This window comes from Polyodon spathula, chromosome 5 (genome assembly GCF_017654505.1).
Source record: "Polyodon spathula isolate WHYD16114869_AA chromosome 5, ASM1765450v1, whole genome shotgun sequence".
Lineage (NCBI taxonomy): Eukaryota > Metazoa > Chordata > Actinopteri > Acipenseriformes > Polyodontidae > Polyodon > Polyodon spathula.
The window spans coordinates 16,304,684-16,328,012 of record NC_054538.1 but is presented as its reverse complement, the minus strand read 5'-3'; the positions used below and the strand labels follow the sequence as shown (position 1 = coordinate 16,328,012).

Genomic DNA, 23,329 nt, shown 5'->3' with positions numbered 1-23,329 from the left:
TTAATAATATCTTCACAGCCTCTTCAAACAAACATAAAAGAAGCAGAGGATTCCTAACCTTGCACACCATTATAGAATTAATCTACCAAGCTATTCTACAGTATACACACATACTGCCTTTTCTCCCTGTTTTCAGCTACTTAACTTTATACCGTATCTGATGTATTATTAAAAGATCAAACCTTGTGCTATGTGTAAGTAAAGACTGGTCTGTTTCTGATATATTTTATACTGAAGTTTAGAAAATAATTATGTAAAACTCAAATATTAAGGGAATGTAGTTTTTTTTTGGCACAACTACTAAACAAAATTTAAGACTACAAATTATGAAAAAAAAACACAAATCTAATCCTCTAAACAGCACCAAATAGCTAATCAACCATTTCACAATAAAATATAATTTCACCTAACACACCAACAGACCATGTTTGTGGAGTACATGTTGACTTTTCTTTCGATTTTCTTTTTGATTCATTGTATATATTTTCACAGCACTGCCAGACTCGCACTCAACACTTATCTTTCATTTTTGTCTTAGCTGTATATAACTGGCATCATATAACTAGGTTTCCACATAAGGAAACCGTAAGAAACACATGAGCACCAAACAACACAAAACATGTCCCCCATTACTGAGAGACTTCAAGACATAACAGCTATCCTAATAATAGCTGCTTAGGCTTTACTTGGTTTCTCTTTCCTGAAGAGTACCATTTCTTATTCTAATTAATATGTGCATTGCAGAACTTAAGTTGGTCATACAGGCTTTTTAAGTATTATAAGGAATTGATTATTGTATACAATTCTATAATATACACAGGCACAGGTTTATAATTAAATGGCTATAACGAGTCGCAGATGATTAGTTTAATCAGCCTCAGGCCTGTACTTGTTAGGTGCCCACTGATTACAAAGAAGTGCATTGGTTGGTCAGTGGTCCAACAGTCCCATTCTACAGGCAGTTAGACAGACCATACAAAACATGTCAGACGTGCCAACTGTGATGTTTCTACCAGCTCCCTTTCACTTCCCTCAAACTCCCAATGAAATCTACATAGTATATATGCTGGATATTTCTATAGAAAATCATTCCAAATTGTAAAACTGAAACTGTAGTGATAATACACTCCATGTGGTTTTACTATACAAATTACTTTGGCTGTTGCAAAGTTATGTGTGTTCAATTTTAAGAATTTAAATAAAAACTACATCTTCAACCCCATTGCAGGGATCCCACCCTCTTAAATGAAAGACCACAAAGCCTGTTACTTGGCTGCATTTGGTTTAATTCTCAGAGGCCTTTTTCATAGTTTGTCAACATTGACGTACAGTACATATATCTGCTGCGTATAAAATAATCCTGAGATGAGATGTAAACACTTCTATTTAAGTGTTATTTAATTTGTAATTCATGCTAAAAGTAATCCAGCTCCAACCTTATTGGTCTCGTTTTGGTGTATTAAGCTTGTTTGTCACTACGCTGCTGTTTCCCACTGCAATTGTGCAATATGAAAACCCATCGTCTTGGTCTCTTTGAGTCAGGAAGACAAGTCTGGACAGAGCTCCTCACTTCTTCCTGCCTCTGGCAGCAGACTGCAACCCTTCAGATCCTCAACCAAGCCTGCTGCTTCAAAGAAAAGCCGGGCTTCTTCCGTCAAGATCATAAGTTGGGGGGGGGGGGGGGGGGGGCATTTCTGTTTGGACATAATTACACCATCAAAAGAAGCTTTCTTCATCTTACATGTGTGGAAAGCCTGCAAGCAGTTAAGTCTGCCTTTATATATATTCTATTTGGGAATCCAGCCAAAGAAGTTATGTAAAACCTTGTGCACATCCTTTTTTTTTCAACTTTTGAGGTGGAGAATATGGAAATATTTATTTTCTTTATGTTACTTTCTTGTATTCTTGTTCTAATTTTCAAAGCTTTATATTTATTAATTTTGTTTTTATTGCCAACTTTCACGATTTATGAGAATCTTCAGGTAAGGGGTACTTTTTTTTTTTTTTTTTTTTTTGCTGATGGCAGAACAAAGACTGCTACTGGTGGGTTTTAGCTATTATGTAGCTGTCATTGTTTTGGTGGAAGCTGAAAGGCTAAGCTGTGACAGCAGCATTCAGAATGTGAGTTGCAAAGATAAGACTCATCAATTATTGAAATTATAGTTTACTTTGTGTAGTAACTTCCACTTAGTACTAATGTAGTGTATAGACCAAATGCTAAATAATTGATAAAGCCACTTAAATCAAGAATGTTTACTGTAAATTGCTAATATGTTAATGAATTAAGAGAAAATGTAATAAAACAAACTGTAAACTATGCTTTGGTTTGTCAGTAACTGCCATATCCTCCACAGAAAAATATAAATAACACAAAACAAAAACAAATACGATAACAACATTAACTTACACAAACAGAATTAAAGCTATTCATCTTTTGAATCATTAGTACTAACCTTAACTTTAAAAGGTCAATCACTGGTGATTACTGTAATTATTTACTGTCCATCCAAATCCAACCTACCTTTTCTCACAGAATTTGATGATTTCCTCGCTTTGCTCTCTGCTAAATATCACAGAGTTATCATACTTTGAGATTTTCATCTACGTATTGATAATGACTGATCCAAAGTCAGTGGAATTTTTAAGGCTCCTAGATTATCTTTAAATTATGTTCATGTTACCATGCATTATATTCAAGCATGAGACTTGCTGTAAAAAAAGTTCCTGTAATATTTAATCCAATTTAGGCACGTGGTTCTGAAGATTTTGCTTTTAGTAGGCAAATCAATTAGAGGCCAGACCTCTGCTAAACTCGATCATTATGACCTGGACTTGGATATGAATGTGTGTGAGTTTAAGTTTGAATAAGGAGTTATCAAGATATGTGTACAAATGTGGCACAGGTTGCCAGGGACATTCCTCCTCTTCGGGGGTTAAAAACATTTTATCTGTCTTTGTGGATCAATCAAAATTTTGTTTCATGTAGAACACGTGTTTAATTTGTTCTGATTGGATTTGGGGAAGTCACAGATTAATGCTGTCTACATCTTCTGGCTTGCTTTTCTTTTTAGTGTCACTTTATTGTTTTAAAGCTCAGGCCCTCAAAATCAAAGTTGAATCTCTAGTTATTACAAGTTCAATACAGATCTTCCCACATTTTTGCCAAGGCAGCGCAGTTATATTAATTTACTACGATAGACATCGTTCAGATTGTTTGCTGCAATTACGAGTCATATGCACAACTTCCCAGAGGAAACCGTCATTGTTGTTCTCGTTTCTGTAGTAGAGGCTTCTAACTGTGGGAAACTGCTGTGTAATTAGAGGATCACTCAGTGTCGTATCATTTTAGTGAGGTTTGTATATATGTTTAATCTTTCAGATGATATAATTGGACACAAATTATTCAGTCTAAAATGGAATGCCTTACAATTATAGTAAACTGACATAAAAGCACTATCATTTCAAGGTAGGTTTAAACATACCCATTTTTTTTTTCAGTTAGGGGGAAAAAAAAGGAACTGGTAACAAATTAATACAATAAACAGAGGATAAACATGGCTATATATTTATTTTAATTTACCAACAATAATGTGTTTATCAAATCAAATAAAAAAATAAAAAAAATCTCCACATTTGCTTTATCTATTGCATTTTTTTTTTTTTTTAACAGCTAAAAGCAGGCTGAGTTTGGGCCCTAAGATTCACAGCCTCATTTGATAGATGCATGGTGTATGTTTGGACTCCCAAGGCAATAGCATATCAACTGATTCCCCCAGTAGCACAACAGACATGTGAGACAGCATCTCACATAACCTAGGGACCTTAAAAGGACATTGCTTTAAAGCAGGTAAAGTTATAATTTGACATCAGGATCCTTTTCTTATTCCACCAAACCAAATGGCTTCAAATAAAAGGTACTGTCAGAAAAGCTAAGGTTTGTAAATACGCACTAGTTAAAACAGAATATGAAATCCACATTTTACTATTTTTGTGTTTCCTCTGGCTTTAAAAGAAAAAAAAACATATAATCACATATTTAAGGTACAGATTTGGGGTTGAAAAAAAAATGTGTTTAATAGGAAAATTCCATTATTATACAAATAGCTGACACAAAAAAATGTTGACAAGATGTCATCCATCGACTGTCACATAATCAACCCTATTCCTAAGAATTGTTTGCTGTTCCTGGTTCTAATAAGGACAAAAATAATGATGTGTTTAAATTTCAATTTCCTAAAATACACATCTCAGGAATTTTCCTGACCGTGAATTTTGTCTCTGTAACATAGGGTGGGAGTCAGTGAAGTTTGCTTAGTTCCTCCGAACATATTTTGCAAGCTTGTACAGTATACATAAACTGTAAAATAATAATACATATGCCTTACATAAGCTACACCACAGTATTGCCGCAGGCCTCCATCCATTAGTTGTTATGACTACCTTTCAATCGTATATAAATCTGCTGTGTTTTCTCTTTTGTCAAGCAGGATCTCATGTAAACGTCAGGAAATACAACGTACCTCGTCCACTCCTTCCCACAAATCGCAGGTCGTTAAACCTTGAAACTTGGTTCTTCATGACAGCAGAGGCATTTCTCAATTCTGCAGAATAGTTCTCATCATTACCAGCCATCACTGTGACCACAGTCCCATCAGAGACCTCCCCCAGGGCTACCACCTGCAGAGAAATGCACACCGTGTCAACAATAAACAGAGAGCTAACTCTCACACCCTTTGCATTTACAAATGCAAATTTGAGCGTATAGTTATATTGCTGACAGGGTACGGGGGGCACACTTACGGTATTAAGAGCATTTAAAAACTTATTTATTCAAAGAGTGCAACTTTGTGTACTTTATTCTTTCTAGCATTTTGTTTTGTTAACTGCAGCTTCCTTAAAAAAGGAAGCATGTTAAAGTTTGTTCTCACAAACTGGTATTATCTTGAGCAATAGTTAGGTGGAAATGATAATGTAATGCCACCAAAAAAGTAAACTTCAGTTAGAAAGCTCCATCATGGCATAAGTCTTGTAAATATAATGTGCAATATTCTTTTATCTAATTTTAGAGGATGAAGTGATTCTAATCATTCTAACAGAGATGTTGTCTTGCACTGTCTGCTGCATGGTCACTCAGTTTAGGGTTATGCGTTTAACTTTTTTTTTTTTAGGAAAAGTAAGTCTTGTGGAGCATTTAGTAAAGGCCAATCAAATCATATTGCTTAAAACTCCACAATGTGTGAAGAAGTTGGGGAGATAAAAGCACTTTTTAAGTTACAAATAAATATGTTGTTTATTACAAAGATAAGCATATTAACATTGTGTATTTTTTTATTTATTTTATGCAACTGCCGAGGATCCATGGAAACGTGAATCAATGCTGAAGACAGATTGACTAACTAGTTGCAGACGTTCCTGAAACAGGGGTTTTACACATATTATATAGATATCTATATATATATATTATATATATATATATATATATATATATATATATTATATATATATATATATATATTAACCTATGGACAATATGTAATAATAATAATAATAATAATATTATAAATTCATTTGTAAGGTTGGTATTAATTATATGTTTTTGCCATATATTAATGAGTACTGAAGTAACTTTAAAGTAACTGTAAAAACTTGCTAAATGTAATTGATGTAACCCTAACCCTAATTATACTAATTGACTTTGTTTTAAATTGTTTAATAATGTTACACCGAGAATGCATAAGATCATTGGTTGTTTAGTTTGCAACTGTAATAGCAACCCAGCAAACAAAAGTAACATTTTAGTCTGAACCCATGGGACCCATTGGGCTCTTTTATCATTAATTAAAAAGTTTTACTACAGAGCACTTTTATTCCTTCACTATAATTTTAAATGGGTACAGACTGTTTTGCTAAATTGCTCAGGGCAATGTTCGGAGTGCAGGACCCGCGTTTCCAGTGTTCACCCCGAAATTATTCTGCGTTTATTTGAGACACGGTGGGATTAGTGGTCTGAAGCAGTGCAAGACACCTGAAAAGTGGTAAGCGATATTGGGTAGAGTGGTGCATACTCACTTCACTGAAGAATGTAGTTCAATATGTGTGTGTGTGTGTGTGTGTGTGTGTGTGTGTGTGTGTGTGTGTGTGTGTGTGTGTGTGTGTGTGTGTGTGTGTGTGTATAAGAAAGAAAGAAAGACTAGCTTTAAAATATACGTTATGAAATAGTATGTCTGTGCTGTTTCAACTTCAGCGTATGAGAGCTTTTGCGTGCAGTTTGTCTGTTATGATATATGCATAATTCTATAACAGTGGGTAATACACTGTCTTCATTACAATACCAAAAAAAAAAAACATAGGCGGTGCTTCCCTAAAAACAATAACATTTAATTAATTATACAATATTACTGACAGTTATAGTTTCTTTGACTTGTCAAATCAAAGAGTTTGCTTTTTCTTTAGAAATCGTAAATAGGCGTTTTAGTTGAATTAGTACAGGTAAATCCAATACATTAACGAATGTAGTTTATATATTATTTAAATGATTGATATAGAATATACATATGTAACATGTCGCAATTAGTTCAGAAAGACGGCTTGCGCTCTGATGAGCAAGTATGAATTGATTACACTGTAACACTGGTACTCAATAAAACATTGTATACAATCTGAAATAGCCTACATGTTTGACAACGTGGTCGCTCATGAAACCTGCATTTTCACCTTATATACCACAAAAAAAAAGTCCCGTGACGAACAGCCAACAGTTTTGGTAACATTGTTTTCTCTAACAACAGCTTAAGCTCTATACACGAAATGGGTAGAGCTAATGATGCCTTTCTATGTTTAGAAGTTTCCAACACTAGATATGTAAATTATAAGAAATGTAACTGGTTGTTTTAAATAGCTTTATTTGTACATATCCCCGCAGTCTGGTACTGGCTATGACTGAAACGTTTCGATATGCCAGACAAAATGCATTCGATGTGGTCATTGAGCACAATACTTGTAACTAAGCTCACAATTCTAACAATAACGTGTGGTATAGAAACGTGACACTTGCAATATATTAAATGATATGCTAACATTAACTCCACCACCTGTGTCAAATAAATAAGAATATTTTTTGATGACACCACAACTGCAATCTATAATGATCTGTACAGTACATTAAGGAGGCAAAGCATTATAACTCATACAGGCAGTTCTTAAACCACATGTATTGCTGTGTTCAGTGGGCGAAATATATGTATTAGAATTTGTTAAGTTACCTTACCTTGAATGCCACGGGTAATGTTTTATTACACCTCCAATGTGACGGCAAGATGGAGCAAAGAAAGTTGGGACTGTCAGTCCGCACGAGTTCTGCTGGATGATCAGCGATGATCTCTACCATTGTACGGTTATCGTGCGCCCGAGGTCTGGGTACCGCTGGAGCCGCCTCTTGTTGCCCAGTCGCCGGGCTCAGTTCGCTCATTTTAGCTGGGACGGATTGAAGGCTACTGGACGGGGGACTGAACCTCCGGCTGGTGCTTGGATCTACAGGAATGCGCATTACAACAGTCACAATTAGCAAAGGTAAGGTGACTGAGATTCGTTAAAAAAAGTGTTAATTGAGTTACTTTACACATTCAGTTAAAACGTTTTCAGAAACAAAACTTTCTCTTCTGTACTGCGAGTAACTTAAAACGTGTCATGCGCAGCTTAATATCGTAGCAAAAGCCAGTTTTGACAGCAATGTCTTCTTTGGTATATACAACAACATTAAAAGTTCGATGAGCGAAGATAAAGTGTCGCCTGTCCCCGCAACAATCTTAAATGCTTTCGTTATCACTGCAGTTCAAAGTGCACAGTTGTCTCAAGGTTAAGGTCCCTATACAGTTATAAACTGTCTGGGTTTTTCCTGTGTATAAAATGTGTTTTGCATGTATCACTAAAGTTTCGCTTATAAGTCTTTTTTTTTTCTTTTTAAGTCTTCCAATAGGTTCCTGGCTTTGTAAGCTGAAATGCTTCCTCGTCCAAATATCTCTGCCTGGCCAAATAAAGTCTGATTTATGTACACCGGTAACTCTGTAAGAGCAATCCACTCAGACAAACTTCAACAGCCTTCTTGGGTTTATTGGACCGGTCTCCAAATAAAGTTTAAGAAAGAATGTCCTTATAAATTAAAACAAAAGATACACATGCCAACTTTCCCAGGAAGTCTTCAAAATCGTGAATTTGTAAAAAAAAAATAAAATAAAATAAAAAAAATAAATAATAATAATAATAATAATAATAATAATAATAATAATAATAATAATAATAATAATAATAATAATAATAATAATCTAAAGTATAAACACAAACTCCTATTTACTGAAAGATAACTTCATTTGTATATCTTTGTTTGTTGGGTCATAATAGCCTGCATTCTGCATTTTGTAGTCCTTTAAAAAAAATATTCCTTTTTAAAAGTTTTCCACAAAATGTTTAAGGTCTAAAGTTTTGGGGGTTTTTTGTATAGGGTTAAAAGCTTCTCGTTGATCGAAAAAAAAGTTGCGGTCGGTAGGATGAAGGAACCGAAAAAAAGCCACAGTTTTTGTCCCGAAATGTGGTTTGTCTTTGGAGGCAGGAATTTCTAATGATCAGGTTTTTGTGGTTTATATATGCAGTACTAGCAGACCATGAGACTCAAACACGTGGTGTCTGAAGCCAGTCATCATACTGCGTTCAAAATAAATAACCAAATGCTTCTGTCTCTCCAGAAGAGAAGTCTGATTAAGTCCCTCTCTTTTTCTTTGGCTGTTCTCACTTCCGCAGGCGTCCAAATTTTTTCACCTTTGATCTTCTGTTTTGCACCTTTCAAAATCTCTGGGGAAAAAAAAAAAACGAAATCTGCGAACGTTTAAAATTCAATCATGACCTACAGTCTAATGCGTTTCCTTTAATGAATGAAAAGTATAAAAAGGCACCCATCGGATTATAAAGGTATAGACGGGTACTTGCTGAAAAGGCAGTTTAATGTACATACCCAATTTTAAAAAGCACACACGCCTCTCAGAGCTCTCTAGCAACCTATCAAAATCTCCATGTACGATCTTACATCTTTTCATATATTTTGAAGAAGTGTGTATGGTTTTCAGCAACACCCCTTCCACTTTCTGTTCTTTTTTTAAAAATACGTTTTGTGTGCGCGTGTTTGGAAGGGAGTTACCATTCTGTCTAACAAAAAAGAAAATATTCTGTCTGTACCCGTCTCAGGCACATAAGAATAAATTAATTATACATGTGCATGGGTCCAAAATGTCTTCCCTTCATTAGAACTAACTCAAAACGAGCAAAGTGGCAGTTTAAGGAGAATTTAGTCACTTCCCTTTAGAAAGTTTTTTTTTTTTTTTTCAGTGTTGCAAATTCAGTCAAGCGGGGGAGAGCGCTACAAGTATCAAGAGCTGCTGTGGGAGAAGGGAGAAGATCGTCGCTTTTTTTTTTTTTTTTTTTTTTTTATAAATTTGGTAATTAAAAACTATGGTCACGTATTTGAAATTAAGGACTACTCTTCTCACCCCCACCCCCCACCTCCCCGCCACCCCCCGAAAATAATTTGAAGTTAACATTTGTACGTCGTCCTGCTTTTCTTTTTATAATACATGTATTTGCTATACATCTGTTGGTGTTTTATACATATGTCTCTTCTTCATGGATCCCGTATCTGTCAAATGCAGATATTAATGTCAAAAATTAGCTACTATATGAACACTAATATACAGTGTGGGATGGGATAGTATTTGGATTCCCTTGTGATTTATTCACAAAGCCAACGTGTTTCGGCCGTCAAACGAAAGTGACGAATTGGGTTGTGTATGCGGTTTCTAGATGTGTCTTGTCTTGTACCTTCAGCGACACAATGCCTCATACTCAACGTGATGGAAATTGTAATATATATATATATATATATATATATATATATATATATATATATATATATATATATATATATAATATAATATATATATATATATCATTTGAGATAATACAAACAAGTTTAAATAACTACAAACAAATCCCCACATATTTTGGAGTGTGGATATCCACGCAACTGCTTTTGTTTTTTTATCTTAGCGCGATTTAATCAATCGTCAAGAACCACAGAAATATTTGATCAGGCTCCAGCCGATTATGTGACAGAGATAAAACTACAACTCCCAGAAAGCAGAAGGCTAGGTGACGGCGCACGTGCGTAGAATGTGGGTGAAAAGCCCTAGCGCGCTGTTTGATAGGAGTTTGCCACTGCACGAGGGCGGAACTGTCTTCTGGAGCAAAAGGAGGTAAACAAAGGTAAGATGTTCGCATGGTACGAATTCATAACAGTTGACAAACAACGGGAAACACGGTAGCTGTTCTTATTGTACTATTCAGTACGTCATTGAAGCAGAACACAATAATTCAGGGAAATAAAAAAGGCACAGTTTAAGTTTTGTTATTTGCTCTGCTACATTCGCAGCGGTTTTGAGTCAAACAGACACGAGTGTTTCCAGATTATCTATGTGTTAAAACTTTTTTCTTGGTATTGACTCTTGAAACTTATCAACACGTTCAGTTTTTTGTTCTTAAAAAAAAAAAAAAAAAGTGTCATACGAATTACTATTTCGTTGCCTGCTCTATTACTCGCATACTAATTTAAAAAGGGATTACTATTGCCGTTGTGATAAATTATTTTATAAAGTACTATACTACTACTATAATAATAATAATAATAATAATAATAATAATAATAATAATAATAATTGAATGGTTTAATTTGTGCTTCTGTTTGAAGCGCCAGAAGCCACTAGCGCGCTGTGATTAAATATTGAGGTGATGATAATAAACTTGGTTTACGCATTGATGAATCAATATTTAAGAGGAAGTATCTATCACCTGAAGCAACTCCGAGTTGAACTGTTTTATAATGGGAACTACAGGTGCATTCTTTTACTGCTGTATTTTAAGAACTGCCTTTTAGAAGCACTACACATCATACCTTTACACCACTAGCTTTCAAGTTGTGTAATGTAAATGGTAGATTTAGATACTTTTTTTTACCAATTGTGCATCACACAGTTTCAACTTTAAAGCTGTTAACATTTACTTAAAAAAGAAAACATTTGTGATTTTCATATTTATAATGTGGTGTTGCAAACTTTCAACACTATTTCTATATCCATGTTCAGAACCAGCAGATATATCAAGCCCTATTTACAAATCGTTTAACAAAAAAGTGTTAATAAGTGAACTAAAATGTGGTCGAGCAAATCCTGCAGATCTGTACTAAATTAGTCCTTACTGCAGTGTACCAAACATCTAATCCTGAAAATCTGTTTAGCTGGCCATTACAAATGCGGATGGAAATTCACAATTCAAAGTGTAAAGACAAACTCAGACATTTACGTGGACGTTGTCATTGCTAGCATTTGATTTAAAAACAAACAAACAAACAAAACAAAAAAAACCCTACATTTAAGATGTTGAACCGGCAAAAAGTCAGAAATCTGAGAAGTTATGAAAAATGCAAATAACAAATATATAAATGATAACATTATAAAAGCGTTTGTATTGCATTCAGGCAAACACATTTAAGTAAAAGTACACCTATATTCGTAATATAATTGTAGCCCCACACGGATCACACTTGCATTTTAACTTGCTGGTAGCCTGTTACTGCTTGATACTGAACCTTAAGTTCTAAATGTGTTTATATTTAATACACATTACACCGACATTTCAGTTTAAATTGAATACATCAGGTGTGCTGCTTGTTTTATTATTTAAATACACAATATCTTATTGTGCAGCACTTTGTTAAAGTTTGTACATTATTTTAATGAAAAAAAATGAAATCTCTTCAGAACACTTTGTTCCTCAACCATAATACATTAGACAAAAAAGGAAAAGGGTGCTACATTGCAATGATAGTTTATTTAAACTACCGTATTCTCTACCTAAGAGAATGATTAATTGTCGAATGTAGTGTATCAACAACATATTAAGGTACATTATTTCCTTACATAGTGCAATTGTCAATTTTATTAAGGATAGTACTGTGACTGGCGAGTGAACATTACTGAACCAGTTGCTTCAAAGGGTTAAAATAGAGGTTCAGAACGCTTCACTTTTCACTTCGGTAGTTTTTAGATGTCATTTCAGAGAATAATGGTGCTCTCTTTGTGTTAAAATGTGCTGTACAAACATAGGACGAGCAAGCATGCTAAGTTAGTCATACACTTCATAGTGCTAATTTAGTCCACCTGAACAGGATCATCTCACATCCAATTTGGTACGCTGCAATCTTGTTTAGGCCGATTTAGCGGATTATCATCTGGTATGCTGCCATTAACAATTGTACTAATTTTAGTCTAAACAAGTCAACTAAACCTGCTTATTCTGCAAGTTAGACGCACCAAATGGACTGATTTTGGTACAGTCCAATTGACCTTCAAAGTTTAAATAACGCATCAATAGGTAGTTGTTCTTTATTTCCTTAAACATTAAGCGCTTTATAACTAGTGCTGGGATGAACACATGATTTAAATATTCGTTTGGCTATTATTTGTTTTCAAAAAGCCATTTTATTGCTCAGAACGCAGGCAGAGACAGCATCGTAGCAGGGGGCGTGGCCGTGGCCCCAGTATGTGCTTTTATTTTACAGTAAGACGTTACAATTATGCAACACGTTAAAGTAGAAAAATATCCCAGGAGTAAAGAATACGTTACCCCAGTGAATTAACTACAAAACAAAGATTGCCAAATAACAGTTCAAGTTAAATGTTGTTTTGTTTATTCCCAAAATAAATACTACATAAAGTTGACACTGCATTTTATTAGTTTTTTTTTTACTTTTTATTTCATTCATTGCCGTTTCTTCACAGTGGCCATCGACATGTTTTCATAAAATAATAGCATGCCGTTTACTTGTGCCTTTTTGAAGCTGAGCAAGCAAACGACAACTGAAATTTAAACATGAAAAATAATAATAATAATAATAAAAAAATCAAATCAACAGTACAAAGGTCACTCTTGAAATCAGGCCTTAAAGGATGTGTTACAGTAAGAATACCTATGTTAAGAAAGGGGCACAAGACTAAAAGGTTAAAATTTGCACAAGAACACAGAAATTGGACTATGGAACAATCGTCAAAGGTGTTTTGGACTTTTGATGGATGCACTTGTGCCTTCTGCCAGTTCTGTTGTCAAGTCAACGCTTGTCTTCTTTCTAGTCCTTAAGGATATTATTGTCAAGTATTGTTCATCCTTGTTAGACAGCTTTTTGGGTCTTCCAGTCCAGGGTTTGTCAATTACAGATGGTGTTTCTTTGTACTTGTTGATTATGCTTCGGATACCACACCTTGAAAATCGAGTGATGTGAGCTATTTAACGCAATGTTTTTCCTTCTTTATATAAGTCAAGGTTGTTTAATAGTAGAAAACTCTAGTGAAGGCTTTGAGTAAATTGTTGATGCTCTTGATGCATCAAAGTAGAAAAATTCAGGACGACTGATTTGTTAATAAGTATTCAGAGCTACATTTCCTAGGCAGACACTCCACACCACCAGGCTAATTTGCTGAATCTTAAAGATATAGCAAGTTTTCCTTATGAAGTTTAGTACACGCAGTTTCATCCTGACTGCTAGTTCTAGTATACCATGGGTCTGTTTTCAAGCAAATGCAATGTTTCCTCTCAACTTGTTGATTTCTGTTTTCATGTTGCTGGTTCCGCATATCCAGTCTGTACAGGGTTTGTGGGTAACAGTTTTTTGTTATGCACCAATTTAGTCACATAAGACAGTTTTTTGAGCACTTCAACTGCTAGACTGTGCCTGTGAACTCTGCCTAGCTTGGACTGTCTTAAAGACCCAGAGTCTCTGGGAGGCCTGAAAAGCAGTAGGTTAGTTTAGGGGATGTTGATCCCAACCAGTAGAGAGGGTAACGTAATGTAGTAGGTTCCTGGAGCGGGACTTCTCTTTAACGAGGCTAGCGCTCGCCTTGTGTGGCCAACTTTTCTTTTTAGTTGTGTTTTCTTTATTAAATCTGACAGTACAACTACCATTGTTGGTACCCTAGTGGCAGCACATGTGTTTATTATATCTGTGCGCCTGTGCGGCATGTTAGCGCCCAATGCTCTGTGTCAGACTTATTATTCCGTGACGAGGCACGCACGTAATACTTCCCCGTTACAGGGCAGCACTATTAAAAATCTTGGTGAAGTTCTCTAGCAATTTATTATTTAATTTACACAAAAACATGTATCGCAGTTATAATGTAAACTAGCAATTTTGTACAATGGGAACATTTTTAATATCTACCCATCTTTTTTTTTTTTTTTAATTTATTTTTTAAAATTTGCAACGATTTCTCCAGAGCCGCGAGAAACATCCTCGTAAAACTTTATCAACAAAATGCCATGCCCATGTGCAGTTAACATTGCACACACGTTTAGATAGTTTGCTGGTGGTAAAAAGAAGCATTGCATGGGAATTTAGAGTTGCAGACTACTTCCTCTGCTACACAGAACCACTATATGGAGTTTCCCCAATCAGGCCACGCTGGTTTAATCTGTACAGCTAGACTGCACAAATTCCACATCACTGTCTGAATTTAGCCTGAGTCACAAAGAAATATATTGAGAGCTTTCCAGGGGACTTGACATCAAGACAAAATGTCTGGAGGAGAGATATTTCTGGGTGTGTTTAGTGATTTGTGAGGCACTGCTAATAAAATTTAAGATGATATTACATTCTTGAATTACATTTGTTTTTCGTAATTCATTTATGTAATAGGTATAAAAAACAATCTTTGTGCCACTGTATTAGTGCATTTATATTTTTTATATAATTTCATATAAAGTACAAACAACCATGAAATGCTTTTTTTAAAAATGTAATTAATTAACCAATTATACAGACTATGGACATGCTTACCAATTGCATGTGGTTTTAAAATATGGTCACATTTCAAAACTAAAACAAGTAGTCAGTTTGCTCCTTACTGGAGTCCTTGTTATGCATTCTTAAAGACAGACTGGGCATTGAATCATTGAAAAAATTAGTATCTTGACTCATTTTTCTCAAATCCTAATTATGGGCATATCATAAACCAATGAATCTCGCTTGAGATTTTTTTTTTTTGTGTTGGCAGCAGTGGTATGTTTTTAGTTGTTTGCAGAAAAGATTGATGAGTATTTAACAACAACTACAATTGTTAAAATGACAAAGGAAATGATAATGGGGTGATTTTAATATTTGTTTAGTTTTAGGATAATCGCTTCCTTCCTCTTATTTGTGTCCCAGGGGAATTGACCAACATTTTTATCCCAGGAAAAGGGATTTTGCATGATTTCACATCGTATGCAAAGCTGAGGTGTGGATCATGTGTGGTACCAAACGTGGGGATGTGGGTTTGAAGGACAATTTCTGAGATGTACTGACTCCTATTTTGTCTCTTCATTGTTTGGAGAGAAAAAAAAGGAGATCAAGTTACATTCGTGCTAAACACAAAATATGTTTTTGATTTCTGTAAAATTCTGAAGATCGACTGTAAAATTATGGCGCTGATAAATGGGAAAATGATAATCAACACTGAATAAACCCATATTGAAGCAGCATGCTTTATTATATAAAAAGCTGTTTTCAATGTTTACATTTTTACACCAAATGTTCCATATTAACAATGTTTATCTTAATTGTTAAGGTATTGTTTCATGTAATTGGCAGTGAACAGTGGACTCCAGTGTTTAACTTTTATTTACAAATACATATTTTGACACATGGCTCTATTAACATTGTCATATATTTCAAATCAAATTAAACGGTCCCTTTTTAAAGTATATTTCAACATAAATAAACAAATGCAGTTAGCGGTTCAAATTCTGCTTCCTCAGTTTGTTGGCCAAGTTTAAATCTGTTAAATTGACTAGGCGTCTAGGAAAAAAAAAATATATATATAAAGAAGTAAAGGAACATAAAAGTCAATTTAATTATGAAAAAAATGCTATAAACAGAAAGAGTTGCCTTACTCTACCCACTCATGTTAAGTAAGTGTATTAAACTTTTGAATGTTGAAATAATCTGGACCATTTTGCACATCTGAATTCATTTTGCAGAGTATGGCAACCATCTGCATTGTAATTCAAAGTAAAACAGCTACAGCACTTTAACCCATGTGGGAAGATTACAGTAGGATTTCAGTTTCATGTTGACTGTATTTATTGGAGAAAATTAACTGGAGAGTACTTATGTTTTTTTTTTTTCTTTGCATTTTTTTTCTTTGCATTTTTTTTTTTTGCATTTTTTTTTGTTTAATGTCCAGAAGAAAGCTAATAGTGTTCACATGGCACTACTTTGATGTGTTAAATAAGTCAATTAACCAAACCATCAAACAAACAGTGGGTTGGGAAAGTAATTGTAGGAAAGAGCCTTCTGAATTTTTGTCTCGTGTCAAGAAAAATGCTGTACACCTGTGTGATCTGAAAATAAGATTTCATGATACTCCATAAAAAGGTAGTGTTTTATGATTTAGCTACAGCAGGATGTAGAGTTGGGCAACAGGCAATGATGTTTACAACAGTCAGCTGGGCATGGAAATGTCCATGCAGTAGATTTGCAAATGGAAATTGTTTGCACAGATCAATGGCCATATTAAATTTGAATGCCTCTTTATGAAGACTTGGATAATCTTCCCCTTTGTCCCAAGGTTTGCCTATACCGGTAATGTTTGAGACATTATCATGCAGGATGCATCTTACTTAGAATGTAAAGGCTACACTATACATGTTTTCTACTGTACATGTCAATAGGGGGATTAAAGAATTATAAAAAAGTACATCTGTTTTTAGATCATTAGAAAACAATGTTAGTGATTGTGCTACTGTTAGGTTGTGAGAGTCACATCTGGATGAAGGCCTTGAGATAAATAATCAGTGTATATATACTGATGCACATAAGAAACACAACACTCGGGTTTATTGGATGTAATCAAATATTTTAAACAGATATCAAACAAAATCACATAAAATGTGAGCAAAAATACAGATCAAAGAATCATAAGTTTTCAGTATGAAACGTGACATTTGTCAAAATTAAAACATTACAAAGTTAGTATCGGGTATGACCTCCCTGAGTATTAACACAATCCTGGCAGCGTTGATGCATAGACCTGATCAGCCTCTGGGTAGACTGCTTTTCCTGTGAAGTTGCAGAAAGCTGGCGAAGGTTGGCTGGTTGCGGTTGTCTCCTGTGGATGGCAGTGGTAATTTGGTCCCACAGATGTTCTATTGGACTTGGGTCAGGAGAAAAAGCTGGCCGTGGCAAGACCTCAACATTGTTTTCTTGATGTCGTGCAATTCTAATCTTAGCACTGTGTGGTCTTGCATTGTCCTGCTGGAAAATCAGCACTTCAGGATTGGCTTGCAGGAACGGAAAAACTTGCCTCAAGGACTTTGTCAATGTATCGCTGAGCACCAAAGGCGTTCTTGTGTTAAAGGAGATTCCTTCCCACATCATTCCACATCATTCCACTTCCACCGCCCCACCAGTTGGCTTGAACAACACAACAGTCAACATAATGTTCACCACGACATCTCCACACACGTTGTCTTCTGTCAGGCCTCTCAAAGGCAAAACACTCTACTATTCTCTCTGCCGCCACGTCAGATATTCGCTGGCCCACAGAAGATGGCGATTTCGTCTCTCAGCTGTCAACATGTTACCCCTGAATGGCCTTCGAGCATGTAAATCATTTTCATGCAGACAGCGAGCTACTATCATTCTGCACAGGTTATTTCTTCATGGAATTTCTCGTGTGCAAGCCACTGCAGGCTGATAACGATGGATCAGTCGGGTTTGATGGTCTTGGGCTGGTGTGGTGACCCTCTGCCTTTCAGGATGTGGCCTGTCTCTCACAGAGCCAGTTTCTTGGTTTCTCTGGACTAGTCTGCTGATATGTTCTGCTTCAACACTTATTCTCCGGGCAACTTTTTTCACAAATAGGCCGCCTTCAATCATGGCAATAGCAAACAGGTGATCTTCATTACTCAAGCAGGGCATGGTCATATCTTTCGCTGTTGTTGTGTTAATTAAAATAGTGTCTTTTCAAATGGCTATACAGATTCTTAATCAACTCATTTTGACAATTTTAACTCAACTCAAATACCAAACACTGAGCACTGCCATTTTTATGAAATCATATGACTTGAGCTCAGTATTTTGTTATCCCAAGGAGCAATACAAACAATCAACAAACATGTAAATTACATAATGTATGAGCCCAATGAATGATTGATGTAAAACGTAGGCTGTTGTGTTTTCATTGTGGCTCAGTATATATCGATATTACTCCTTTTTTTTCTATACAATTTGAAATACTGTAAATTTCTCTTGATAGTGATTTATATAATGTTGAGTGTATCGATATTGTGGCTGATTATTAAAATATAATACATCATAGCAAAAAAGTATGAATCTATTTATAACAGTTCAAAACTGAACTTCACGATTGCTGACTGTTGTATGTGTGTTAATTGAAACCAGTTTAAATCCGGCTGATCAACTTGTCTACTAAAATGAAAGCTTTGAGATGAATAACAAAAATCCATCTGCTAATGTGTCAGTGATCTAGTGCATTATTTCATAAAAAATAATTCAATGTCATTGGAAGCTGGTATGATGTAATAAAGAGTTTACATTTCTTAAACCCTGCCACATGCAGGCATCTCTACAGCTGCAAACCCCTGGGAACAGTAAGATTGGGCTGTACAGTAGTATTTAAATTGCATGTCACCAATTTTAAACTGCAAAATTTTTTTTTTTCCATTTTTTCCCAGATATCTAGAATGATTACCGGTAGACTAATTTATATACTTTAGATAACAGAGCAGCGGCTATAGAATGTACTCTCTTAATTGAAATGAAGAGTAAATGTGAGAGTGTGAGAGAGTTAGAGTGAGTTTAAGTTTAAAGGCGTCCAGGTTGTTTTCTTGTGATTTTAGTGATGACACTCAGGTCTTTGAGCATTAAGCATCTTTATCTAGTTGTAGTTCTTTATTGATCTATTAAAAGTAGTTTGTGGACAAGTTGTTAGTCAGGTTAATTGTTATTTAGTATAACAGTAATCATGTACAAATGTGTATAATCAAATGTTTTCTACGAAATACTGTATTGGGGTCTATTAGTGAAACAGTTGCAGCTCTGAATAATACAGTTTTGTTTTTTTTTTTTTTTTTTTTTTAAAGTGTTTTTGCTTAATAATGTCACTTAATACTTAAGAAAACACAGTGCTTCTAATAATATTCACTTAATAATTTCATCGAAACACAGTGGAAAAAGATCTTTAGATTATTATAATACCCTAGGTTTAAAGTAATGCAAATGGCTTCAGGTTGTCAAATTGTCTAAAATTTATGAACAATTATTAAGTTATGGTATTCTTTTTGGCAAACAGGTGTGGGTGGGGGGGGGGGGGGGATCTGAAGAACTTGCATTTTGTTTCCACAAATAACTTCTCTATGAAGAATTAATTTACCTTTCATCTGCTGTCAAACCACTTATGTGTTATTTTTTATTTATTTATTTATTTTAAAAGTGCAAGGCTTGTTTTTGTACAGATGTCACTAAAATAGTAAGACAGTCAAATAAGTTTGATGGTTGAAAGTTGTCCAGCATTTAGCAAACAGATGACGAAGATTATTGGCGAATCCTCTGTGTACTAGGAGACACCTTTTTGTTTGGCAGTTTCTCCGTACTGCTTTTTACTGGTGGGAATAAAATGAATGAGTCTTAACATTTACTAGGGCTCCTTTTGATATATTTGTATATATTTTTAAATTATATTTATTTTTAAAACATGTTTCAGTACAGGGTCAGTACAATTCCTGTGTGAACTTCAACATGGCTAGAAATTGAGATTTTAAATATACATAAATATTTTGAATACATTTCATACGTTATTTGTAATATCGCGTAACTCTTGTGGATTTGAATCGAGTTTGCTTAAACCTGTTTTTTTCTAAGAGCACTGTAATTTGGTTAGCTAGCAAAAGCGCAGAACATTTTTTTTTTTAAATAATCTAATCTGATACTCACTTGTAGCGTATCCAGGGCAACCTAAAGACAGACACAGTAAAGTGGTTTACCTACTGTATAGCAGACAATGTGTTAACTTAGGGCTAAAGTAATGTGTGATTCTGTAATAGTATTATACAGTTTATCATTCAGAAAATCAAAAAGCATTGCATGTGAAAACCACATTTGGATTTATGAAGTGGTTTTAGAATTAGTGCAGTTTAAACAGATGCATTTCTTTCTAATAGTCACAATTTAACCATTACAACTTTTTAAACAGATGAGCAGTAATGCAGCCAGCCCCATGTCAAGCTTTGCTTCTTCAAGTGCCGGAAGAGGATCTGGAAAACCGACAAGTTTTGTTCCTGAATTACAAAGCATGATGTGAGTAAAAATAATGGCCCTTTCATTTTACTTCAGTCCAAACAGTAGCTATCACTTTTTGCAGTGTCTGCTGCGAGAGACTGACTATGTACTGTAAAGGTTGCAGGCTTCCCCGTAGTGTTTACACTTTTCTCGGCAACGATTGCTCTGATTTAATAGTGCAAAGCTGGAGATCTCCAGCTTTTCCTTTTCACCAGGAGGTGATTCCTTACAATATTAGAGGGGAAATGTTCATACAAAACCCTACTTGCCATGTGCTGTCAGGATCTTTAAAGTCGTTGCTTGTTCTAAGAAGTAAAATTCTGATCTGGCTACTGGGAGAATTCAGCTTGAACAAACAAGCATGTTGACCGTAGGCTCTACCTATGAAATTATGCAAAAAAAAGAAAAAAAAAAAAGTCTATTGAAATAGAAACAACTGATGTATTTATTTATCTCATGTGAATCTATACATTTCTGATAATGCCATGATATTATAATGCACATGCAGATGATATATTAACATATGTTCAATTTTTTTAATTGAATTTGAATTTACTAATAGTTTGCTTGATTATATGTACACACAGTTCTAATAGTGAATACAGAATGGTGAAAACCATCCCCACTTAATATACTAGTTGTTCAATCAAAGTGCTTTTTGTATTAACCAAGTATTGGGTGTCTATGATACTTTAAAATATTACTTGTGTTTGGATCATAAACTTGTGTGGTAAAAGGAATTAATGTTTTGTCTTTTGTGTTGCAACTTACACATTTGAGTATAACAGTATGGAGTGTCAGCCCAGTGAATTGTGTTGTTTCACTGTGATCTGACAAAGTCATCTGACATCTGTGTGGTTGCATCATTCTTTAGGATGGGAAGTATGGTGTCTGTATCTATTTCTGCAATGATGGAGGTAAATGACAGGTGTTCCACAAAAAAAAAAAAACAATCCCATTTGCTTGTATTTCTTCATATTAAACTCAGATACATTCAAACACAATAATAATACAAACACTAACATATTGCTTAACACTCATTTCAAGTCTGGCTTAATTTGAATTGTATGAATATTTTTATGAGATTCTCTAATTTATCTCTACCCAACTACTTTTGTTACTAACGTTTTCTTTTTCTAATATTTTTCTTTGTCTCAAGAGTATATAAACTTCTTAAGTCCCTGGCTGAGACTCTGTTGCAGTCCTACATTTTGCAAGGCACTTAATTACAGCTTTATGTAAAAAACTTTCTGAAGGAACTTAAGCTTAGTCTAATTTTAAAGAGTAGTTTCCACCCTTGGCAAGCTACACATAGAGCAAAATGATGATACAAAGAAATCATACTTCTGACTTCATCCAAAAAGTTCTTTGCAGTTTTTATTAACTTATTCATTACATAAGTTTTGACAGGAATGACACCATTATCTATTTCTGCCAAGGTAGCAATTGGGAGTAAGGATCTGGCAAAACTGCTTTCTAGCAAATGGCTAACATCTGATGTTATTGATAGGACAATCCTCCAGGGCTGTGCTGTGAAACGAGGTGGGAGAGGGATGACTATCTGTAGATTTTATTCTGTATCCCTGACCACTGATATACAATATATTCACAAATACAAGATAAAAGTTTACAGTCATGATGAAATAACTCTATTTAGTATGACAGGTTTGTCAGAACACTGAAGGAAAATGTTAAAATTATTTCCTCCTTTTCTCTTAGCCAGCTGCCATTTCTGTCTGCCGCCTTCATGGAGGTCTCTAATTGAGATCACTTGTATTATATATGGCAGGAAGCTCAGACTCATGGGAGGAAAAAAATGGAATAGTAAAAATGCACATAATGAGGCTACTGTTTTTTTTTTTAATTATTTTTATTTTTTATTTTTAATAATTTGATAACTAGAGGACCATTTTTAGAGCATTGCTGTTATAAGAACATAAAGTTTACAAACGCCATTCGGACCATCTTGCTCGTTTGGTTGTTTAGTAGCTTATTGATTACGGAATCACTTCAAGCAGCTTCTTTAAGAATCCCAGGGTGTCAGCTTCAACAACATTATTGGGGAGTTGGTTCCAGACCCTTATAATTCTCTGTGTAAATAAAGTGCTTACTATTTTCTGTTCTGGATGCCCCTTTTATCTACTCTCCATTTGTGACCCCTGGCCCTTGTTTGTTTTTTCAGGTCGAAAAAAACCCCCTGGGTCAACATTGTCAATACCTTTTAGAATTTTGAATGCTTGAATCAGGTCTCTGCGTAGTCTTCTTTGTTCAGAACTGAAGAGATTAAATTCTTTAAGCCTGTCTGCATATGAAAGGCCTTAAACCCGGAATAATTCTGGTCGCTCTTCTTTGCACTCTTTCTAGAGCAGCAATATCCTTTTTGTAGCGAGGTGACCAGAACTGAACAGAGTATTCAAGATGAGGTCTTACTAATGCATTGTAAAGTTTTAACATTACTTCCCTTGATTTAAATTCAACACTTCACTATATATCCGAGTCTTGTTGGCCTTTTTTATAGTTTCCCCACATTACCTAGATGAAGACAATTCTGAGTTGACAAACTCCTTTTTTCATATATTCCTCCTTCAATTTCAGTATCTACCATATGATATCTATAATGCACGTTTTTATTGCCTGCGTTCAGTAGCTTACACTTTTCTTTATTAAATGTAATTTGCCATGTGTCTGCCTTGTACTGAATGCTGTCTAGATCATTTTGACTGACCTTTGCTGATGCAACAGTGTTGCCGCCACTCTTATTTTTGTGTCGTCTGCAAATTTAACAAGTTTGCTCACTATACCAAAATCTAAGTCATTAATATAGAATAGGAAGAGCAGAGGACCTAATGCTGATCCCTGTGGTACTCCACTGGTTACCTCGCTGCATTTTGAGGTTTCTCT

At 34.9% G+C, this 23,329-nt stretch overlaps 2 protein-coding genes and 1 long non-coding RNA gene across 7 annotated transcripts in view; 2 read left to right on the top strand and 1 right to left on the bottom strand.

Annotated features, from left to right (window-relative positions):
• The window catches only part of LOC121315621 (runt-related transcription factor 2-like), a 73,439-nt gene that overhangs the window by 29,377 nt on the left and 20,733 nt on the right, over positions 1 to 23,329 (bottom strand). For 2 of the 3 annotated variants that reach the window (XM_041249873.1, XM_041249871.1), the window contains exons 2-3: positions 7,268 to 7,530; positions 4,521 to 4,677 (exon numbers count right to left, since the gene is read on the bottom strand). In XM_041249873.1, coding sequence (XP_041105807.1) covers positions 4,521 to 4,677; positions 7,268 to 7,530 — 420 coding nt within the window. Of the gene's footprint in view, positions 1 to 4,520; positions 4,678 to 7,267; positions 7,531 to 9,004; positions 9,361 to 23,329 lie in introns of those variants that run through there. The other variant, XM_041249872.1, reaches the window with a different exon arrangement.
• Positions 509 to 4,568, top strand: LOC121315624. The gene is made up of 3 exons (XR_005950287.1): positions 509 to 1,982; positions 3,671 to 3,847; positions 4,488 to 4,568. It is a non-coding gene; the product is annotated as an uncharacterized LOC121315624 (long non-coding RNA).
• LOC121315622 (transcription initiation protein SPT3 homolog) overlaps positions 10,102 to 23,329 on the top strand; it is a 175,812-nt gene continuing 162,584 nt past the window's right edge. Inside the window, exons 1-2 of one of the 3 annotated variants that reach the window (XM_041249874.1) lie at positions 10,102 to 10,308; positions 20,343 to 20,446. In XM_041249874.1, the coding sequence (XP_041105808.1) occupies positions 20,343 to 20,446 (104 nt within the window). In that variant the 5' untranslated portion in view covers positions 10,102 to 10,308. The remainder of the gene's footprint in view (positions 10,309 to 20,342; positions 20,447 to 23,329) is intronic. The other 2 variants (XM_041249876.1, XM_041249875.1) reach the window with 2 other exon arrangements.